Source organism: Aulonocara stuartgranti (assembly GCF_965226115.1).
Source record: "Aulonocara stuartgranti genome assembly, chromosome: 11".
NCBI classification, from domain to species: domain Eukaryota; kingdom Metazoa; phylum Chordata; class Actinopteri; order Cichliformes; family Cichlidae; genus Aulonocara; species Aulonocara stuartgranti.
The window spans coordinates 18,544,077-18,565,143 of record NC_138947.1 but is presented as its reverse complement, the minus strand read 5'-3'; the positions used below and the strand labels follow the sequence as shown (position 1 = coordinate 18,565,143).

Below are 21,067 nucleotides of genomic sequence, written 5' to 3'. Positions count from 1 at the left end.
AAAAGGAAATTCTCAATCTCTCCTTGTTGTATAGCTTAGCTTTTCAAACAGTTTTAACAGTTACTTTAGTCTGACAAAAGCCGAATGACGAATTAGCGCTTCCAGTCAGAGACTGAGGCTACGTCCACACGTACACGGGTATTTTTGAAAACGGAGATTTTCCGTTTTCGTTTTTAAAAATAATCCCGTCCACACATAAAGGCAGCTACGCTGCTATGAACATGCCAAAGCAGCAGGTGGAGCTAGATTCCTAACCGTGCAGAAATGTTGGCCAATCAGAAGTCTAGAAGCCTCGGTGGGAAAAAGTAAACAAAGCTGAGGCATAGAAGCAGAACCGAGTCGTATGTGTGGAGGGACAGTAACTGTGTGTATATGTAAGCATTTAAACACTGCAGAGAGTAGAATTAACAGTAACAGTGTTGTAGACGTCAAAAAATGCGCACACCTTTGACGCTGCGTTTTCTCCATTGTTCTAGTCCACACGTAAATGCAAAAACTGAGTTTTTAAAAATCTTCGTTTTCAGTGACCAAAAACGCCGTTTACGTGTGGACGAAAGGTGCAAACGCATAGAAAGATCTGCGTTTTCAAAAATACCCGGGTACGTGTGGACGTAGCCTGAGCATGCACCAGTTTATTGTATTTCCAGACTTGCTTTCGGCACAATTTACAGTGCACGCTACTCTGTTTTTTGTCAGACTTGAAATAGCCGAAATACCTTCACACTACGGAACTTCTATGGCTCTTCCGTTCGACAATCTCTCCGGCATTGGAACCATCATCTGTTTTCTCTTCGGTAACCTTCGGTCACGCTCGGTTGATTTTTCTAGTCGGCACACTCATTTCCTCCATTACCCGGGCGGTACGGTGGCTGGCTGCTTCCCAAACGGCTTGGCACTTGTGCTGTACGTAACAAGTCACGTGACGTGACGCTGCGGCTGTGATTGGTTCGGCTCTGCGCTACTTAATTTGGATTGGCTGGTTTTTTTTTTGTTTGTTTTTTTGTTTTTTAAGAGGACAAGAGCGGCAAGGTCTATCGCGATAGTTGAATTTTTCTATCGAGAAAAAGTTATATCGCGATACATATCGTTATCGTTCTATCGCCCAGCTCTAGTTTCAACGTAACTTTATTCTTTCATGAGTTATTTACAAGTTTCTCACCACTTATAAAATGTGTTCAATGTGCTGCCCATTGTGTTGGATTGTCAATGCAACCCTCTTCTCCCACTCTTCACACACTAATCGCAACACCGCAGGAGAAATGCCAGCACAGGCATCCAGTATCCGTAGTTTCAGGTGCTGCACATCTCGTATCTTCACACCATAGACAATTGCCTTCAGATGACCCCAAAGATAAAAGTCTAAGGGGGTCAGATCGGGAGACCTTGGGGGCCATTCAACTGGCCCACGATGACCAATCCACTTTCCAGGAAACTGTTCATCTAGGAATGCTCGGACCTGGCACCCATAATGTGGTGGCGCACCATCTTGCTGGAAAAACTCAGGGAACGTGCCAGCTTCAGTGCATAAAGAGGGAAACACATCATCATATAGCAATTTCAAATATCCAGTGGCCTTGAGGTTTCCATTGATGAAGAATGGACCCACTATCATTGTACCCCATATACCACACCAAACAATCACTTTTGTTGTTCCAACAGTCTTGGAGGGATCCATCCAATGTGGGTTAGTGTCAGACCAATAGCGGTGGTTTTGTTTGTTAACTTCATCATTCACATAAAAGTTTGCCTCATCACTGAACAAAATCTTCTGCGTGAACTGAGGGTCCTGTTCCAGTTTTTGTTTTGCCCATTCTGCAAATTCTGTGTGCCGATCTGGGTCATCCTCGTTGAGATGCTGCAGTAGCTGGAGTTTGTATGGGTGCCATTTGTGAGTAGCTAATATCCGCTGAAGGCATGTTCGACTTAATGCCACTCTCCAGTGACATGAGGCGAGTGCTACGCTGTGGGCTCTTGCTGAATGAAGCTAGGACAGCCACTGATGTTTCTTCATTAGTGACAGTTTTCTTGCGTCCACATTTTGGCAAATCCAACACTGAACCAGTTTCACGAAACTTAGCAAGCAGTTTGCTAACTGTAGCATTGGAGATGGGTGGTCTCGTAGGGTGTCTTGCATTGAAATCTGCTGCAATGACCCGGTTACTGCGTTCACCAGATATCAACACAATTTCGATCCGCTCCTCACGTGTTAACCTCTTCGACATGTCAATGGCTGTGAACAAAGAGAAACTTGTAAATAACTCATGAAAGAATAAAGTTACGTTGAAACCAAGCACACCATTGTTTTTCTTGTGACATTACCAATAAGTTTGATGTGTCACATGGCCCTCTTCCTATTGAAAAAACAAAAGTTGTATCCAAGATGGCCGACTTCTAAATGGCCACCATGGTCACCACCCATCTTGAGGAGTTTGCCCCCTCACATATACTAATGAGCCACAAACAGGACTTTAATATCACCAACCATTCCCATGTTATTACGCTGTATCCATATAAATGGCCCACCCTGTACTTCAACAGACGCCCTCTGCAGGTAGACAGTTAGTAGCTGTCCACGGACTGACAACGCGTTACCACCGCAGAACCATAATTTCCCTCCAGGCTTTACTTACAGCCAATGGCTGTGTCCCAATTCAGGGTCTGCACGCTTCAAGTACGCATTTTAAGTGTGATTACGTCACCGCCACGCGACGACGGCTGTCCCAATTCGAAGTGTACTTCAAATGCATACTCCAAATGCGCCGTCGATTTCCCCAAATATCAAGCGTGGTCCGTGCACGCTTCGTGGTCCCATATATCCCACAATTCACAGCGCGGCGGTGGGTGTGGATAATTTTGCCGCAAAATACGGCAGAAGGGAGCGGCCGAAGAGTGAACTGTAAGTACTCAATATGACGTCACTTATTTATGTGCGAATGTTTAATAATGAAGAACATTAAAACATTGCTGTTGGCCACATGTCGGCAAAGTTATGTGACATTAGTGATGTTTGTACTTTCAGCCTCTACACACACACACACACATATATATATATATATATATATATATATATATATATATATATATATATATATATATATATATATATATATATAAATAAAACACCCAGCACGCCCCTGCGGGCGGTTTATCCTTCAAGCTCGGGTCCTCTACCAGAGGCCTGGGAGCTTGAGGGTCCTGCGCAGTATCTTAGCTGTTCCCAGGACTGCGCTCTTCTGGACAGAGATCTCCGATGTTATTCCCGGGATCTGCTGGAGCCACTCGCCTAGCTTATATATATATATATATATATATATATATATATATATATATATATATATATATATATATATATATATATATATATATATATATATTTAAATATATATATATAAGATAAGATAAGATAACCTTTATTAGTCCCACACGTGGGAAATTTGTTTTATATATCTATATATATCTATATATATATATATAAAATATATATATATATATCTGACAATACTATAATATTGGCCATATTATATTTACATTACCACAGTGAGATGACTTTAGTCTCATGAACAACAAGAGCTAATTGTTATTTACTAACTACTCTTGAACTGACTGTTCAGTACAGAAATGAAGCCCAACAATCATGTTTTACAGTCCCGTAGTCTCAGCCTCAGATACTCAACTAATCAAAGTTATGTCATGACAAAAATGAATGACCAAATGACCAACAAAACATTTTTCTCCTTCATTTATGTCATACTATCTCGCGTTTCTCGCGGTTAGTATCATGGTTGCTAGGCAACCTGAACAGCGCGACGAAGGCCAGACCGTCCCATTTCACAAGACTCTCACTTCCGCACTTCTCGTACTTATAGTACGCACCGTACGTAGTACGCGTAGTGCGCGTACTTCAAGCGTGCAGACCCTGAATTGGGACACAGCCTAAGTACGCACGCAGGAGCTTTCTGATTGGTTCTCACCTCCGTCGCTCTATTGATGATGTCCTTCCTGTTCACCCTAAGAACACGTGTAGGGTGTACATTTTCGAGCTGAGGGGAATAACGGCAACAAAACATCGCCGTTCAGACACCTTCGTATTTTTTTTTCTGTGGAAGGCTTTACCGAGTAAGAGGGCAACATGGTGAAGACACGGTACAAGGGGAAAAGCTCAATAAACCCCTCAACATCCAGCAGCAACCCCGGTGAGCTAACTCTCCCATTAGCCAAACTGCTTGTTTACAGCTAATGCTAATTGTTGCTAGTCATTGTCAGAGAAAGTCATATTTGCGTTATTTTAGATAATAATAGCGTTGCGTATCAAAATAAGACTTCACAGCGGTGTGATGAATCTAAAACTTAACTTACACTGTTGCGTACTGTAGGAAGATATAGCCTTTTAAGTTTTGTCGTGTCAAACACCTGTTTTATGAAAGTTAAACATATTTACGGTAAAATCTGAGCTGCAATCTTGGGGTGGAAAATGATGCTCCTTTAAAAATGAACGTGTACGGTGTGTCTGGTTAGTAGTCATAACTAGCAATGCAGTATATCTTGATAGGAATTATAAAGTTACGTGTTTGTATAAGCTGTTAACAGCACTATACCGGCACCTTACACTGAAACCCAGTCATTTGTTCAGCACATTTAAAACTGTTTAAGGTAATAAAACATGAATGTTGTTGCACGGTCCTTAAAAAAAAATCAGAGGCCTTAGTTGATTATAAATATGGTATTTCCCTTGCAATAAATTGACTAACAAGTAAGTGCATTGTAATAACATGTGGGTTTCGTTAATGAGCCGTTAAAGTAAACATAAATTTATTCGACAGATCGAGCCAAAGGTGCTGGTGGAAACAACATGAGGGACCGAGCCACTATCAAGCGCCTGAATATGTACAGACAAAAACAAAGATGGTAAGCAAATATTTTTCTTTTCTTTTTTATTGATATAGTTTACTGTTACAATGTAAGGTAAGTGATGTGTCAAGAATTAAAGAGATCTTTTGTCCACAGTGATAGCCGTGGAAAAGTCGTCAAACCTTTACAGTACCAGTCCACAGTAGCTCCGGGAACTGTTGCCAGAGTTGAACCTAACATCAAATGGTTTGGTGAGAAATGTCTTTACTGTTGTGTATGTTATAGTGTATACTGTAAATTAATTAAATTGGAGGTAATACCATTTGCTCATATGTTGCTCTTGTTTGAAATATTGTCAGTTGAATTTGTAAAAATAAAATGTTCACTACAATAATACCATATCATTTTTATTCTTATTATATGACTATCCCATATTTCTATACTCTGTATTTAAGCAAATACCCGTGTGATCAAGCAGTCATCCCTCCAGAAATTCCAGGAGGAGATGGAGGCAGTAAAGAAGGATCCATATCGTGTGGTGATGAGACAAAGCAAATTGCCTATGTCCCTTTTGCACGATAGAGTCAAAGCCCATGTGAGTATAAAGGCTTTAAAGCTTATTCTTGTAAGATTTTTATTATATATGTATGTATTGTTATGAACAGTCACCACCAACACACTGAAATTAAAATGAAGCAGTTGAGATGTGTTTGAATTGCAGAGGTGACATCTTAATTCAAGGAGTTTAACAAAAAATATTGAATTTGTTGTTTAGGAATTACATGTATTTTTATCCATAGTCTTCCATTTTCAGAGGCTCAGAAAAAATAAATAATAATAACTGGATGTGAAACGCTGTCAGGTATAGACCTAACTGTATAATTAAAATGCAAACCTTGGGATCTAAATATGATAACAAAATAATAGCAAAACAACAAATTGTGCCAACAAGGGTAAAAAACAAAAACAAGAGATTTAAAAGAGGACACACAGTTTGCTTGCCTGAGATGTCTAACCATGGCATTACTGGGCGTAGGGACCCAGACAACAAAGGCCAACTACTGCAGTAAGAAAACACAAGTAAGCCTTCCAGGATCTCTAACAGCAGCACATGGGGAGTTAGGTGGTTCCAGCTGTGGTGTGGAGGCGAGTCTTTATCGGCTACCTCAGAATTTTAATAAAGGTCAGCAAGGATGGATGTAATATATCACTTTTCCAAGTATGTGTTAATAGCCTGGCAAAATAAAGTGCATTGCATTGATAACAGTATAATGGCAGCATTTATTAAGCTTGCTTTCTCAGAGTTTTACAGGCAACTTCTTAATTGCCTCTTGGGGGTGAATAAAGTCTTCTGATTCTGATTCTGAAACTGCAGATGCCAGGGAGTGTACTTCATCTGACACTGCTTTCTATTTCCGTGTGGATGGAGTGTACCTGAAAGTCGGCACAGAGCCTGTGACAAAATTAATGTTTAAAGAACAAGGCCGCAGAAGAAAGGAATAACTTAATATTAGATAGCTGTCTTTGCAAGTAAGGCTGTTTGGTCAGCTGAGAATGTAAGGAGTCTAAAAATAACTTAGACATTGCATTATTTCAAACATTAATAAGCAACGCACCCTCAATAAAAGAGAAACTAATAATGTGGTTCGTGCTGAGGCTAAAAGGATAAGTTTCCATGGATTTGAAGTAAATCAGCTGCAGGGTATTTTGGGGTATCCTATTTTTATTTCAGCGAAGCAGGCAGACATCAAAGGTAAAGGGCTACATGTGGGGGGGGGGAAATCAACCGAAACTGCTCTAGCAAACACACTTCTTCACGTTACTTTATAAGATGTTGTGGTCTGGTGTATCTTCTGATACAGTAGCTGACTGGGGCAGTCGTAGTGATGCATAGTAAAAACGGGATTTAACCCCCCCCCCCCCAAGAAGAAATAAATAAATAAAAATAAAATCAAAGATTATGTTATTAATAAATAAAGTATGTGATTTAAAGTGTTCTGTAAGCTTAAATATAAATAGCTCTTTGCACATGGGTCTAAACTTGCTTACGACAGTGGGATTAAGAGAGTGATTCTTTTAAAGGGGTTAACAAGTGGCATGTTTAAAATTTGAGTAGGAAATAACCAGTAAGTGGAATGCGTTTAATAATGACTAAAGTAAGTAATGCAGATAAAGATCATAGCTATTTTCGTCTGTGTGAGTAAACTCTTTCTTGAGGCTTCATGAGGTGAGACGAATAAGAGGACTCACTTTAATCCTCATACAATTTTTCCTCTGCCCTACTGTGAACCTGAATGTACTGGCTTACGCTAGGCATGAGAGAGCTGCCTTCATCCAGACTTGGATTTTTTTTCCCTTCAACATAACCAACACAGTTCTAAATAAAATCCAGTTCTTGTTCTTGTGCCATGTGCTATAGTCCCTCATGAAGTTGAGGCATTTCTTAGAGTGTGAAAGAGTTCAAAATAATCTCTTAATTCATCACCGGGTTACCAGAAGATGACCTTTTATTATTTTTATTAATATTACAATTATGTAACTAAATGGCACAGAAGTGCTAGTAAAGTATGAAAGTGCTCTGTAATCTTAATGTATGATCACTGAATGACCAGTGGAATGATATTGCTCCAAAAGGCAGACAAATTAAGCAAGAGCCAGTGGTTCAGTCAGAAAAATGTGTTTTCAAACAACCAGAGTGCTTTGTAGGACCTCTTGGCAGATAGTTGAGGTGACCTGAGGCTGTAAACAGTGTTGTTTCTGACTAACCTGCTCCTCCACCCCTCGTGGCAGTTTTGCAATAGAGGTATGGCGTGTGTTTTAAGATCGCTGGAACACTTAATCAGCACTGGCATAGTCTTTGCTGTTTCACTGGCTTTGTCGCATATTTGGGTGTTCTGTTTAATATATTAATTTATTGTGTGTTTCTGACTGAAACTGTTGGAGAGCTGTTTGTGACTGTATCACAAACTGTGTTTTAACATTGGAAAAAAAAGAGCTTTATGTTTCCTCTCTGCTTAAATACAGCATGATAATGTTAAATTTAAATGGATTTTGCAGTCCAGCTTCAACATCTGGATCCTTTAAGTGTGTTGTTCATGCTGGAAAGAACAAAGTCCAAACTTAATAAAACCACAGTCATAATTCTATCTGATTTTGTAAATAAATGATATAAGGTCCTGCTGTAAGTATATTGCTGGCAGAGCTATTCACTGTTAATATAAAAACTTTTTTTTTTTATCACAAAATGTTCTATCTTTCTATAATTGCAGAACTCTAAGGTTCACATTCTAGACACGGAGGGTTTTGAGAACACTTTTGGACCTAAGGCTCAAAGGAAGAGGCCCAGTCTTGTTGTGGGCGATGTCAAGGACCTTGTAGAGCAAGCTGAGGCCTCAGCCCTAAGTTATAATGCAGAAAATGACAAAGACCTGGTTACCGAGGACACAGGGGTCCGGTAAGAATTTTCTTTTTGTTTCTTCTTTCTTTGTTTTTTTTGTTTTTAAATGCATTTTTAAATGCATTTAAAGTGTCGTTAAATCCCTGCTACTTTTTTATTCACTAAAGGGCGGAAGCACGTGAGGAGATTTTCAAAAAGGGTCAGTCCAAGAGAATCTGGGGAGAACTTTACAAGGTATCGTCTCCACCTTGTGTAGTATGTTAGTGCAGTAAAGTGTTGTGTGGTCATTCTCGAGTCCTCTTTTATTTTTACAGGTGATTGACTCATCTGATGTCATCATCCAAGTGCTGGATGCCCGAGATCCTATGGGAACACGGTCTAAGAGCATTGAAACGTATCTAAAGAAAGAGAAATCCTGGAAACATCTGATCTTTGTTCTAAACAAGTGTGACCTTGTGCCCACCTGGGTCACGGTAAGATATTTGCAGCACACCCCCCTGGTTTCCTGTATGACTGGTTGTAGTTGCTTTTCTTAGTATTAAACTTGGTCTCTGCTCATTGTTAAACCAGAAACGTTGGGTGGCTGTTCTGTCTCAAGAATATCCCACTTTGGCTTTCCACGCCAGCCTCACAAACTCATTTGGTAAGGGCTCTCTCATCCAGCTGCTCAGGCAGTTTGGCAAGGTAAGAAATGCTTTTTGTTCGAAATGCAAAAACTTTCACAAATAAAATATTTGAGTTGTTTTATTATATAGAGTTTTAAAAAATACATTTATCATCATGTTGTTGTGCAAGATAATAGATTTGTCAACTGGTAGTAATTTGTAACAACTTAATGTGTATATAGCTGTGAACACAATATCTGATGCTTAATTAGGTTAGCTGGGACACTGTAGGCATTTAATGAGCAGTATTTAATGTGTTAATGTTAGAATCACAAACATTGGAATAAACATATCTGTTTGATGACAAGCTACATTGGTTTGTCAATTGTGCATTATTATTGTTTTGCATCATATTTCCTTTCGATTTTTAAACACTTTACTAAACTGTAAAATATGCTTTTAGGTCTTTAAGTAGTTTACATTGACACAATATATTAATTTAGCTGCAGTAAACCACCACAGTGGAGTTTCAATCAAGCTGTAACTGAAGATTGACAGGCTGTCTGCTTTAAATCAAGGGGTTTACCAAAAGTATTGCATTAACTTTTTATAAATCACATCCATATACAGTCCCCCATTTTCAGAGGCTCAAATGTAATTGGCTAATTGACTGAAGGGTAGTTTCATGGTTAGGTGAGTCCCGTTCCTTTGTTATTCCATGACAAATTAAACAGATAACTTATTCGGATCATTTACAACAAGGTACAAACCACTGGTTACAAACATTAAAAGGGCAGGTTAGACCATATCAGAGGACATGTGAAAGAGTCTCCGCAGTTCTGGAAAACAAATCACTGAAAACCGAGATGAACTTTTATCAGAGTAATGGATAGAGAAAAGTATAGAGAAGGAGAGAAACAGCGCATGAGCTGATTAATCCCACATTATATTTCAAACATAGTAGAAGCAATGTCATAACATAGACATGTATGGCTGCCAGTGGACATGGACCACTTGTGTTTACTGATGATGTGACTGCTGATATAAGTAGCAAAATGAATTTGCACTTCACTGCGCAAATGGATAATGATCCAAAACATACTGCAAAAGAAACCCAAGAGATTCTCAAGGCAAATCAATGGAATATTCTTCACTGGCCAAGACAGTCACCTGATCTCAACCCAACATGAACATGCTTTTGAGTTACAGAAGACAAAACTGAAGCTGTTTTTCAAAAGAGGGCAGCAGCTGAAGACAGCTGCAGTAAAGGCCTGGTACACCATGTGAAAGAAGGACATGCAGCATCTGGTGATGTCCATTAGTTCTAGACTTCAGGCTGTCTTTCTGAGGTTACTTTTCAGCTTCTGAAAATGGGGAACTGTGTATAAAAATGGCAGTAATTCCTGAACATTTAACTCGGTGCATTTTTGTTAAACCACTTGAATTAAAGCTGAAATGAAGCACTTTTTTTTTATCCACTGTGGTGGTCTACAGAGGCTAAACTACAAAGAATGCTTCATTGTCCCAAAACTGTGCTGTGTTCCACACAGTTACAACCATAACATTAGATTATGTATTGCCCTGACTGCCCTGGCAGCATACTTGAGAAAAGCTTGAAAGAGACAACAGAGGAATTACATCCCTTCAAAGAGGACAGACAAAGACTTCCTGACTTTATTTTTCCCTCACGCAGCTCCACACAGACAAAAAACAAATAAGTGTGGGTTTCATCGGATATCCAAATGTTGGAAAAAGCTCGATCATCAACACTCTGAGGTCAAAGAAGGTTTGCAATGTTGCACCCCTCGCTGGAGAAACGAAGGTAAAATCAATGTATCGTATTAACTATACAGTAGTTAGGTTCACATGATTATATTTTGGGTTTAGTCAAAGTCCCGTTGCTGCTTAATGTTGATGGCTTCAATAACAGAAGCAGTCTACCCTCTGTTTTTAAAAATATAACTGAAAAACTAAGTGGAGAGTAAAAGAGTAAAAACAACCATTTTTTATCCTTCATTTCCTCTCTCTTCATCTGTTTATCCTTTTTGGAAACAAATGAAGGGTTGAAACCTTGGCGTACAAAGACCGGTCAAGGGGAAAGTCAGGGGAAAATGGCTTTACCTTTAGAGCCAAAATTGTAAGCTTGGACTGTAACTGAGCAGTTTTTCTGCACACCTATCCAGTGACTCTCATAGGCCTGTGGCCAGCAGTGCTTTATTTCCCACCTTGTGTTTTATTCTCAGCACATACTCAGCAATTACGAAAGCCAAACAAGGTTATGATCCGTAGCACTTTCATAGATCACGTACATTTTGCTTTCCCACTTATAATTCTTTCAGCAGTTTTTCCTTGTTTTAAGATTTTATATCAAATGATACCAACAAGGTGAAATGTGTTTCTCATCGTTTGTGAAACAGAATTTCATGGACCACACATACAGCGTTAATCTTTCTCTCTCTTTTGTTTAAGGTGTGGCAGTACATCACTTTGATGAGGCGCATCTTCCTCATTGACTGCCCTGGTGTTGTCTACCCCTCAGAAGACAGTGAATCTGATATTGTTTTGAAAGGAGTAGTAAGTCTGTTTTTTAAAGTTTATTCCAATTGATTTTTTTTTTTTATTAATTAATTTGAGTTTTTTTAATGTCTGCCACTGCAGTATAATAAGAAGGGTGAATTTATTTGGACTTCCCATAAAACTAGGAAAAACAATAACATCTGAAAATCTAAGCACAGATCCGAGAAATGGTGTCCTGGTAACTTAGTATAATTCACCGAACTGTTAATGTTGTATTTTTAACAGTCTCAAGGATTCGGGGAATAACGAACTGAGACTTTAAAGTGGTTTGGGCTTCATAATACTAATACCCAACTGTTTTTAAAAATGTCTTTATCTGCTCTATTTCTGATCCTCGGGATCCTTGTGGGGCATCCGAGGTTCAGCATTTCACCCTTAAAGTCAGCGTAACTGAAAGGTTGCACGTTCACGTCTTAAAGTACTCATCTTTTTCTTTCCCCTTTTTGCAAAGGTTCAAGTGGAAAAGATCAAGAACCCAGAGGAGCACATCGGTGCAGTACTGGAGCGGGCCAAACCAGAATACATTCAGAAGACCTACCGCATCCCTACTTGGAACTGTGCTGATGACTTTCTTGAGAAACTGGCGTTTCGCACAGGGAAACTTTTGAAGGTTCATTTTCTTATTTAGAGGCTATACTTGAAAACTGCTTTGTATATTTTTTCCAAACATTTGCTTTATAAGTTCTGATGATATAAAAAATATATAATTTTATAGCTACAATGGAGCATTTTAACTCATTGTATGTGTAAGAGGTAATGGTTAAGGTTTATTTTTCAGCTTGGGTATTTATTGTGCTGTTTTTCTAGAAACAAGTGTTTTAATGCCTCTGTGTAGTTTTGTGGGGAAGTTAATGACTGCTGACTTTGCTGCAAAAGCAGGTTTTACAAACATTTTTCCCCTTAAAGTTGTGTTCCTACCAACTTCATTGTTGCACATTTCTCCCATGTATTTGAATTTAGGACTCTCCTTGAGCCTTATTTCTCTCTAAAAATGCTGTACTGTCTTGACATTTTCTCTGAAATATGGCGTAGGCAGAAATCTAGAGAAGGCAGGACTGAAACAAAAACAGCCCTCCCCCCCTGAAGAGCTTGGGTCTTATGTATGTGCTGTGTATGCATTTAAAAAAGTTACATTCACTTCATTCTCCACATAGGACACGATGAGCTCTTATTTACCAGATGGAAACTCTCTGCTTAACTGATTGTACCGCCAAACTTTCTTTCTGCTTGGACTCTCTCCTTTCACTGCCAAATGTTTAAGTCTGAAAATAGAGTCCAGAAGAGCTGCAGGGCTACAGCTGCCTCTGAAACACTAGATATATATATATTTTTTAAATGTATTTATTTATTGCTGCCTACTTCAGCTTTAAATCACTAAGTCTTAAGATGTCTTAGCAATCTCTTCTTGTTTTTGTACAGGGCGGTGAGCCAGATCTCGCCACAGTCTCTAAAATGGTATTGAATGACTGGCAGAGAGGACGTATCCCCTTCTTTGTGAAACCCCCTGGACCTGAAGGAGATCAAGAGGTAAGATTACACTGAATTTCTCTCTAGGGCTTTTTAAGCGCACCAAACTGTGCCCTCAGTGTAAACCTGTTTTTATTGCTGTGTTTTCGCTAGGATGAGAAGCCACTGCCAGTTGCAGGACCGTCGGAGGTAGTAGAGCATGTGCAGAAGGAACAACCAGACAATCCGGACGCCATCTCAGAGGAACGTGAGGAAGAACAGCAGAGACAGAAGGAACAGGTCCAGAAGATTCTGGCTAATGTCAGACAAAACTTTGGCAAAATCAGTGTGGCTCCAGAGTTCAGCGAGGAAGACTTAGTTCCCATGGACATGCCTGATCTGGACATGTCAGATTTTTCTGGCTCTGATGGTGAGGAAGATGAGGGCACAGAGGAAAACGAAGGCAAAGAGGAAGATGCGACAAGCGTTGAACCAGCTGATGAAGTGACTGACATCTCTGAGCCCACAACCTCTCAGACTGAAAAGACAAACGGCAGCAAGAGTTCACGGGAGGTCATACGTGAGCTGGATGTGAAAATCGCCAAGTACAAGCAGTTTCTGGACCGAGCCAAATCCAATCGCTTCTCTGCAATCCGGTCAGTCTGCTCAAGCCCAAACCTCACTCGCATATTTTCTTTGTCTTGTGTACTGCCACCATTGTGTTTCGTCCAGTAACGTAATGTGAAGTTGTCAGACATAGAGATGCCACGCATTTTAGGTGGTCCGTGCTAACCAGCCTTGAAGCTGCTGATGACTAGCAGTGATCATTTTGATGCCATAACGTTTGTGTCTTTTGTGTTCTTTAATGCTTGTGTTGAATTTCAGCACACACTGAAGAACAAAGTCAAGTAACCGCTGTATAGTTAATCTGAGCCTAATTTAATTACTGTTCATTTCAGCTGACCCCAACAGGGATAAACTGTTTGCCTTGTTTTGTAATGATTTACTTTTTTCCATTTCTTTGGACAGGATACCTAAGGCGCTTTCTGACAAAGTGTTCACAGACATCAAGACTAAACAGTCAGCAGCGACTAAGCAAGCACAGAAGAAAGGTAGTCAGTCAGCTTGTTTGTTATGACTTTGTATGGTTCTGGATGTAAAAATAATTTGGGAAAGGCTTTATCAGATGTGGTTAAGGTCCAATAAACCTTCTGCAGTTCCAACAGAATAATCAATTACTGATATTTATCAACTTGATATTTTGCACAAACTTTAGATTTGAATGGGTACGTCAAGTTAACATTCAGGCAGTGACATCAGATCTGTTCATCTTTCTTTGAATTCAGCTCCAAACCAGAGGGGTAAAAAGAGGAAAGCTGAGGAGGGTGAGGACCTGGCCCAGCCGAACAGACTCACGTCTAAACAGGTATGCGGTGTTTGTTCTCTCTGATGTCAAACAGGCCAGATTTCTCTGGTGAATGTTCTTCTTACTGATGTAACATTGGAAATGAAAAGCTCTGGTCTTTTTTAGAAGAAGATTTCACTTTTTTTCCTCTTCTGTTTCTCTTTTCTTTCTCTACAGAGAAGAGCAATGGATCGTGCTCAGAGGACGAAGAAAGTTGGCGTACGTTATTATGAAACTCACAATGTGAAGAACAAGAACAAAAAAATCCCAGCATCAGGCACAGAAGGTCAAAATACCAAGAAATCGAAGCACTAGACTGGAGTTGAATAAAATAAAACACACATGTAAGAAATCTGTATCTAAATTAGCCTGAAGCTATTTTTATTGGGATAAAAAAAGGTTGGCAGAAGGTGGAACACTAAGGTGGTCTTAATCAACTTGATGCCTTATCTTCATGACTGTTGTAACTTTGTCCCCTCAGTGCAGAACTGTATTTGAATGACATTTCATTCATCATATACAAGTGTACTGCTCTCTTGACGTTCAAGAGCAATGTGCAGTAGTTGTTTGAAGTGTACTTGTTATGCCAGAACAATAAAACATTTGTAAATTACACTAAGTTTTTACTTTAATGTATCATTAAGCAATAAGATGAATTACAAGTGAACACAATCTTGTACAGAGAAATGCCAGCTAAGTGTTTGTTTGTTTTTGTTTTTTTACTTCTTTGGTGCAATTATCTCTTCCAGTTGAGCCTGAAAAGAAAAAAGGGGTGGTTAAGAAATCTTTAGACAACACAATCTACAAGAATTATTCTCTGATATGTAATTGAAAAAGTCACCTTAAGCTGTTGGTTGGTTCTCTTTAGGAACTGGATCTCGTCATCGTGCCTCTTTTCCTCTAGCTGTCGCTTTTCAGCTTCTATCTTCTCAACTGTTTCACATTTAGCCTTCTCTTCATTCAGCGCCTTCTTCAGTTCTTGTTTCTCGTTCTCTAGCTCCAAAATCTGCCCGTATAACAACGCATACGTGTGAGTTTGTTATTGATGCAGGGTCAATCCTGTAAAAAGCACTGCAGCCACTGTCATTGTACAGTAACTGTAAAATAGAGAAATTGTGCTCTCTGCTGGACTCCTAGCTAAATGACAGCTGAACTACATGAGTGGCGAAGTAAGTTTCCCAGCATCTATAAATTGCTTAGTATTAAAAATATATATTGTGACCCTGTATTTGTAACTCATAAGGAACCTGATATCCTTACTCTGTTTTTCATATCAGCTTCGCCCTTCTTAGCCTGCAGTGCCTTTCTCATGCCGTAAGCTATGCTGCTTTCATACACGGTCTGGTAGGCAGCAATGGTCATCTGAATCTCATCTCTGACCAGCCACAATAGCATACCCCTCTCAGCGCAGTTGATGGTTACCTGTCTGAGTAATTCATCTCAAAAGAAAAAGAATGACAAAAAAACTTATGTGATTTATTGTATTTATGTGTATTGATTCTACCTTCTATAATCAGCAACATCTCAGCTTCTTCCTTACCAAAACACTGGGAATAGAGCTCCCTGCGGACAGGGCAGATTCCTGTTTCTTTGGCCTGTCTTTGCTGCAGTTTTGTGTTTAGGAGTTCTTCTAGGTGCAACACATCTGCTCTCGTACAAGGTGTACTGGATACTTTCTGCACCCACAGTTGGTTTCCCTCCATCCACTCCCTGTAAGAGGAAAATTTGTAAAGTTCTGAACTTGCTGAAGAACACGCTATGGATAGAAAAAACTCTACCTGGGTGGGAGGATTGAATTGAGGAGCTCCTCATTTTCCTGCTTAGTAGCCTCAGTAGATGCTGATTTTGGTTTAGGAGGTGGTGGAACAGGTGTAGAGTCAATGGGCTGCTGAGGGCTTACTTTCAAAGGGCGTCCCTGTAGTGACAGATGTTTCATAAACTATCAGACAAACATATTATTACCCTGATTTGATTTTTTTAAATGACTGATACATTTTTGTAAATCTATTATAAAATACACCTTACAGAACCACCTTGTAACTGTGTATGCATGCAAATATATTAGTGGATGTAAGTATAATTGCATTAAGCTTTAATCTGACTCTCGGGATCTTGGATAGCATAATTTTTACATTAATCTCAAATCTATCCCTGAGACTTGTGCCATAAACACGGCTGGCTCGATAAACTCACCTTTGGTGATTTTCTGTCTGTGCTTTTGTTGACCAGAACTGGATTGTCGTATTTCAGCAGCGTGTCAGCTGGAGGAATCATTGTCGTTTACAATAGAGGAATAGAATAAACTTATACAGTAAAACCTGAAACTTCTTGGTCTAGCGTTTAGTTACATAAAGTTCACGCTCATTGTTTGGGTTGTCTTGGCAACAATGTCCGTTACGTTTTAATGTGTGCGAGCGGAATCAGCGCTTAGCTCCAGGAGTACAGGCTAGTGACACTTTTTTTTTCAAAAATTCTTTTGAGATAAATGCATTTTTATCAGTATTTTAAAAAATCTATTTAAAAGAGCCAAGTGGGATGTTTGTTTGTTTTTTACTTTTACCACCTTGTGTATCTTTTACTTTTACTATGCCTTTTTTGTTTGTTTTGTGTTTACTGGCTGCATCAAGTAAAAGTAATGTGTGTTAAACGAATATGTAAATAATGAAAGAATGTGCCAGCTTTTTCAATACACTAAATATTTAGGCTGTACAGGAAATAAACTGGCCGGCATCTCATGTCGGAACCAACGTGAGACATGGACACTGGCGGAGCTTAATTCTCGGTGAACCTCGGGAAGCGGAAGTGCGTGATCTCGGCGTAACGGGCGAAGTTTGTTACATGCCGAGGCTTTTGTTTTTTTTGTACATACAGTGGTGTGGTTGAAAATGTATGCTTTTTAGGTTATACAACGGTCGATTTGAGAGAATTATTTTAAGCATGGCCAAAGAGAAGCGACACAGGAGAAGAGAAAGTCCGGAGCGTGAAGCCGAAGTAAAGATAAAGCAGGAGAAACTGAGCCCTGCTAGGCCACAGAGATCACGCCGCTCCAGGTCGAGATCCCCCGGCAACTCCAGTCCACAGAGAGGAGGAACGAGTCGGTGTGTGCACTAAAGTTATCATACCACCTTAATTTTGCCACATGTGTCATATTGATCAACTTGACAACCGTGACAGAGTCAGTTTTTTTGAGTATATCGCTGTAGTACTTACTTGGGCTAGCTACAGCCACTAGTTGCATCTCAACGGTGGGAAATGTCGTGTGAACGGTCGCTTAATACTCTCTTGTGTTCTTCATTTAGGTCACCTGCAAGGACGAGGGACCGTTCACCAGGCAGAAGGGGAACCTCTCCCGCCAGAAGAAGCAGCAGATCTCCGAGAAAAAGGAGAAGCCGTAGTCCTCACCACGGGGATGTCAGAGTAAAGCGGGTGATTAGTTTCAAATTATTGGGAAACATTTTGCAATTCAGCAGCACCACTGGAGTATAAAGTGATCTAGGTGGTATAAAGTACTCATCTGGAATTTACCACACAGAAGCTTGTGTAACCCAAGTGCTAGTCAGATAGTACTAACAGTCTGAGGCAGTCTGTTTTCTGTGTAGAGACCCAACATTGGTCTACAGTTGTCCCATTTTTAATGTTTTTCAGAGGCATCTGGCAGTAATGACAATATGTGTCAAACAAACTAGAGCCCACTATTCCATACTGAAGGGTAATGCAGTACAACATAATTAACTACTCAAAAATGTAACTGTGTAAGTATTCTGTAAATATATGTCACAGGAACGGGATGAGCATAGAGCTAGCGGCGACGAGAGAAGAAGAAGAAATGAGCAACCAGAGGACAGACGGAGTAGGTGGGAATCTGATAGGCCACGGGAGAGAGAGCGCGGTGGGGAGAGGCATAGGGAGCGAAATGCTCTTGCCTCTCAACAAGCTGAACGACAGCAGCAAGATGAGAGACGCAGGGAAAATCGCCAGCGACGTGAAGAAAACCAAGAGCGAGACTTGGGGAGGTCAGAAGAAGAGGGTGATGAGGCAAGCGCTGCTCCTGCTGTGAAAGAGAAGCCAAACTTTGAACTTTCAGGGGCACTCACAGAAGACACAAACACATTTCGGGGAGTGGTGATCAAGTACAACGAGCCGCCTGAGGCTCGGATTCCGAAGCGCCGATGGCGACTGTACCCTTTCAAGAATGATGAGGCTCTTCCAGTCATGTACATTCACAGACAGAGTGCCTATTTGTTGGGGCGACAGAGAAGAATTGCTGATATCCCGATTGATCACCCATCCTGCTCCAAGCAACATGCAGTATTCCAGTACAGGTAGGAAGAACAGTCATCAGCACATTTTTATTTATTTTTTTTACTCTAGTTTTCTTTTTGTTTGAAAAGCATGCTCGATCTGTGGTGATTACTATTTACTATTGTTGTTGTCCAATATGTTGAATGACTCTTTAGTCGTGATCCCCATTTGCAAATAGATCATGTCCACCATTCTGTCTTCATTTCTACAGACTGGTGGAGTTTACGCGGGCAGATGGCACCACGGGCCGGAGGGTAAAGCCTTACATTATTGACCTTGGCTCTGGCAATGGCACTTATCTGAACAACCAGCGTATCGAGCCCCAGCGGTACTATGAACTCAAAGAAAAAGATGTCATAAAATTTGGCTTCAGCAGCCGTGAATACGTGCTGCTTCACGAGTTCTCAGACACAACCGAGGTAGACGCCAAGCAGGAAGAGGAAGACGAGGGCCTTGATGAGTAAATTGTTCCAAAGTACTTGATTGCCGAAGTTCATTCAGGTTAGATAATATCATCATCAAAAACAACAACAGAAAAAGAACTGTTTCTGCAGGGAATGGAGCAATAAGTTTGAACTGGTAAATGCAGGAACTGATTTAAGTAATGGAACAGGATTTGTTGGTGTATATTGTGTAATTACTGATCTCTTGCTTGAACCTGCCACAGCTGTCTCAAAGAAGACTTTTTCTCAGGTTGTATAATGTCTATGTGATAAGTGACGGATCTTACATCTCACATTGCTCGCATTACATTAAGATGTGCTCAGTGACAGATAAAGATATCTCACCAATCTATAGTTATATATTCTATATTTTTTTTGCACCACAGCACTTAGTGCAAAGCATAGCTAATTGTCTATGTCCATGCTATATGTGTCAGTGTACATTACATTATTGGAATGTGAACTCTAGATTCATGTTTAAAAAGCATTTTTATTGTCAGAGTAAACATTGCAGTATAAGATGTAAGGATATTTCCTTTTCCTTTTTTTGTCTTTGCTTGTAGTGCAGGAAAAATTATTAACGCTGTTGTGTTCCCTCGCACTACTGGAATCTGTATGCACCATTCTTATTTTTGCCCATTCATAGAAGTTCATAGTAAATTTTCATTTTTGTACTGTAAATAAATTTTTGAAGAGTTTTATTGGAGCAAACTGGTGTCCGTTTGTTTCATAAAATGTCCCGTTTTAAGGAGGACAATAGGCACCATAATTATTTAACAAGTGGGTAATACAATTTGTTTATGATAATTTAAGCCTTTTAATTACAGTACTCTCTAATAGTCATCATCATTTATTTATATAGCACTTTTAAAACACACCTGGTAGACCAAAGTGTTGTACAATATAAATATAGTAATAGCAAAAACCAGAAATAGCAATAAAATTAATTAAAAAAAAATGTCAGTCACCCACAGACTTAAAAGCCAGGGAATAAAAATAGGCTTTTAATCTGGACTTAAAAACTGGCACTGATGTAGCTTCTCTAATATGGAGAGGAAGGCTATTCCAAAGCATTGGAGCCGCAACAGAGAACGCTTGGTCTCCTCTAAGCTTTAGCTGTGACTTTGGGACTGAAAGCAACAGTTGCTCAGCTGACCGAAGCAAACGAATAGGGACACGAGGCCTCAACAAATCAGACAAATAAACTTGTCCCTGTCCAACCCCTATTAAAAGAGAATTGCAATAATCCAAATGTGAAGTATCCCTTCATTTCTTTATATTGTGCTAGGAAAATGGGTGCAACAATTTACTGAAAGACATGCAAAAAAAAGTACAGTAAGGCAAAAATAGTTTGTACAGTTCTGTACTATTAAAAGTCGATACTTGATAGAACCGCCTTTATTCCCCAGCACAGCAAAATCTCTTGACACTTCTTTAAGCAGTTTTCTAGGCTTCTTGAAAGACTTCCCTAAGTTTTTCTTTGTATGTTGCCTGCCTTTTGTTTGACAACATTGAGGATCTGGCTCTGGGGAGGCCGATCCATGAGTTTGGGGGGGGTGTCACAAGTATACTTGTGACATGTGCAATGACAATAAAGTTGAGTTCTATTCAATTCTATTCATTTTTTAAAAAGTACAGCGTACTTACAATGTAAGATGTCGAAATGTTGTTTATTTTTCCGCTAAATAACCAGGAAATTACACTGTACTGCTTGTGCTTGTGCACTACATAGATTACAGTATATTTTTTTTCCTTGTTTCCTGGAAAAATTACTCGTTGCTCCCTTATTCTGCTATACCTATCTTTAAATATTTATTTATAATTACTTTCTAATTTCAAATAAAACACAGAAATCCTTCTAAAATAAATAAAAGAATCTCATGAATCACTTTGTTATGTTCTGTGCTTTTTTGTGCTAATAATACATAATATCTGTATAATAAAAAATACCACCTAAACTCACGTGCGCCATACAAATTGAAAGCTGCACACTCCGTCATCTGAAAAGTAAGTCCATGTGGTCTGTTGGTCAAACACCCACAAC

At 39.6% G+C, this 21,067-nt stretch overlaps 3 protein-coding genes across 4 annotated transcripts; 2 read left to right on the top strand and 1 right to left on the bottom strand.

Moving 5' to 3' along the window:
• Nucleotides 1–3,942: 3,942 nt before the first annotated feature.
• On the top strand, nucleotides 3,943–14,900 carry gnl2 (G protein nucleolar 2). Its single transcript, XM_082552250.1, has 16 exons — nucleotides 3,943–4,193; nucleotides 4,821–4,905; nucleotides 5,005–5,099; nucleotides 5,304–5,443; nucleotides 8,118–8,302; nucleotides 8,413–8,479; nucleotides 8,560–8,718; nucleotides 8,816–8,929; nucleotides 10,544–10,672; nucleotides 11,320–11,424; nucleotides 11,879–12,037; nucleotides 12,847–12,954; nucleotides 13,048–13,529; nucleotides 13,903–13,985; nucleotides 14,220–14,299; nucleotides 14,456–14,900. Exons 1-16 carry the CDS (start codon nucleotides 4,130–4,132, stop codon nucleotides 14,591–14,593), a joined length of 2,193 nt encoding a protein of 730 aa, XP_082408376.1. The 5' UTR covers nucleotides 3,943–4,129; the 3' UTR covers nucleotides 14,594–14,900.
• Nucleotides 14,899–21,063, bottom strand: dnali1 (dynein, axonemal, light intermediate chain 1). 2 transcript variants are annotated; one of them, XM_082552256.1, is made up of 6 exons: nucleotides 20,987–21,063; nucleotides 16,057–16,193; nucleotides 15,819–15,988; nucleotides 15,539–15,717; nucleotides 15,120–15,284; nucleotides 14,899–15,033 (listed from the first exon to the last, which is right to left on the bottom strand). In XM_082552256.1, exons 1-6 carry the CDS (start codon nucleotides 20,993–20,995, stop codon nucleotides 14,998–15,000), a joined length of 696 nt encoding a protein of 231 aa, XP_082408382.1. In that variant the 5' UTR covers nucleotides 20,996–21,063; the 3' UTR covers nucleotides 14,899–14,997. The 2 variants fall into 2 exon arrangements, with proteins under 2 accessions (XP_082408382.1, XP_082408381.1); XM_082552255.1 differs by lacking the exon at nucleotides 20,987–21,063 and adding an exon at nucleotides 16,472–16,976.
• snip1 (Smad nuclear interacting protein) lies at nucleotides 17,068–19,724 on the top strand. Its single transcript, XM_082552254.1, has 4 exons — nucleotides 17,068–17,376; nucleotides 17,578–17,704; nucleotides 18,059–18,600; nucleotides 18,792–19,724. The coding sequence occupies exons 1-4, from the start codon at nucleotides 17,168–17,170 to the stop codon at nucleotides 19,042–19,044; spliced, it is 1,131 nt and encodes a 376-aa protein (XP_082408380.1). The 5' UTR covers nucleotides 17,068–17,167; the 3' UTR covers nucleotides 19,045–19,724.
• Nucleotides 21,064–21,067: the final 4 nt, after the last annotated feature.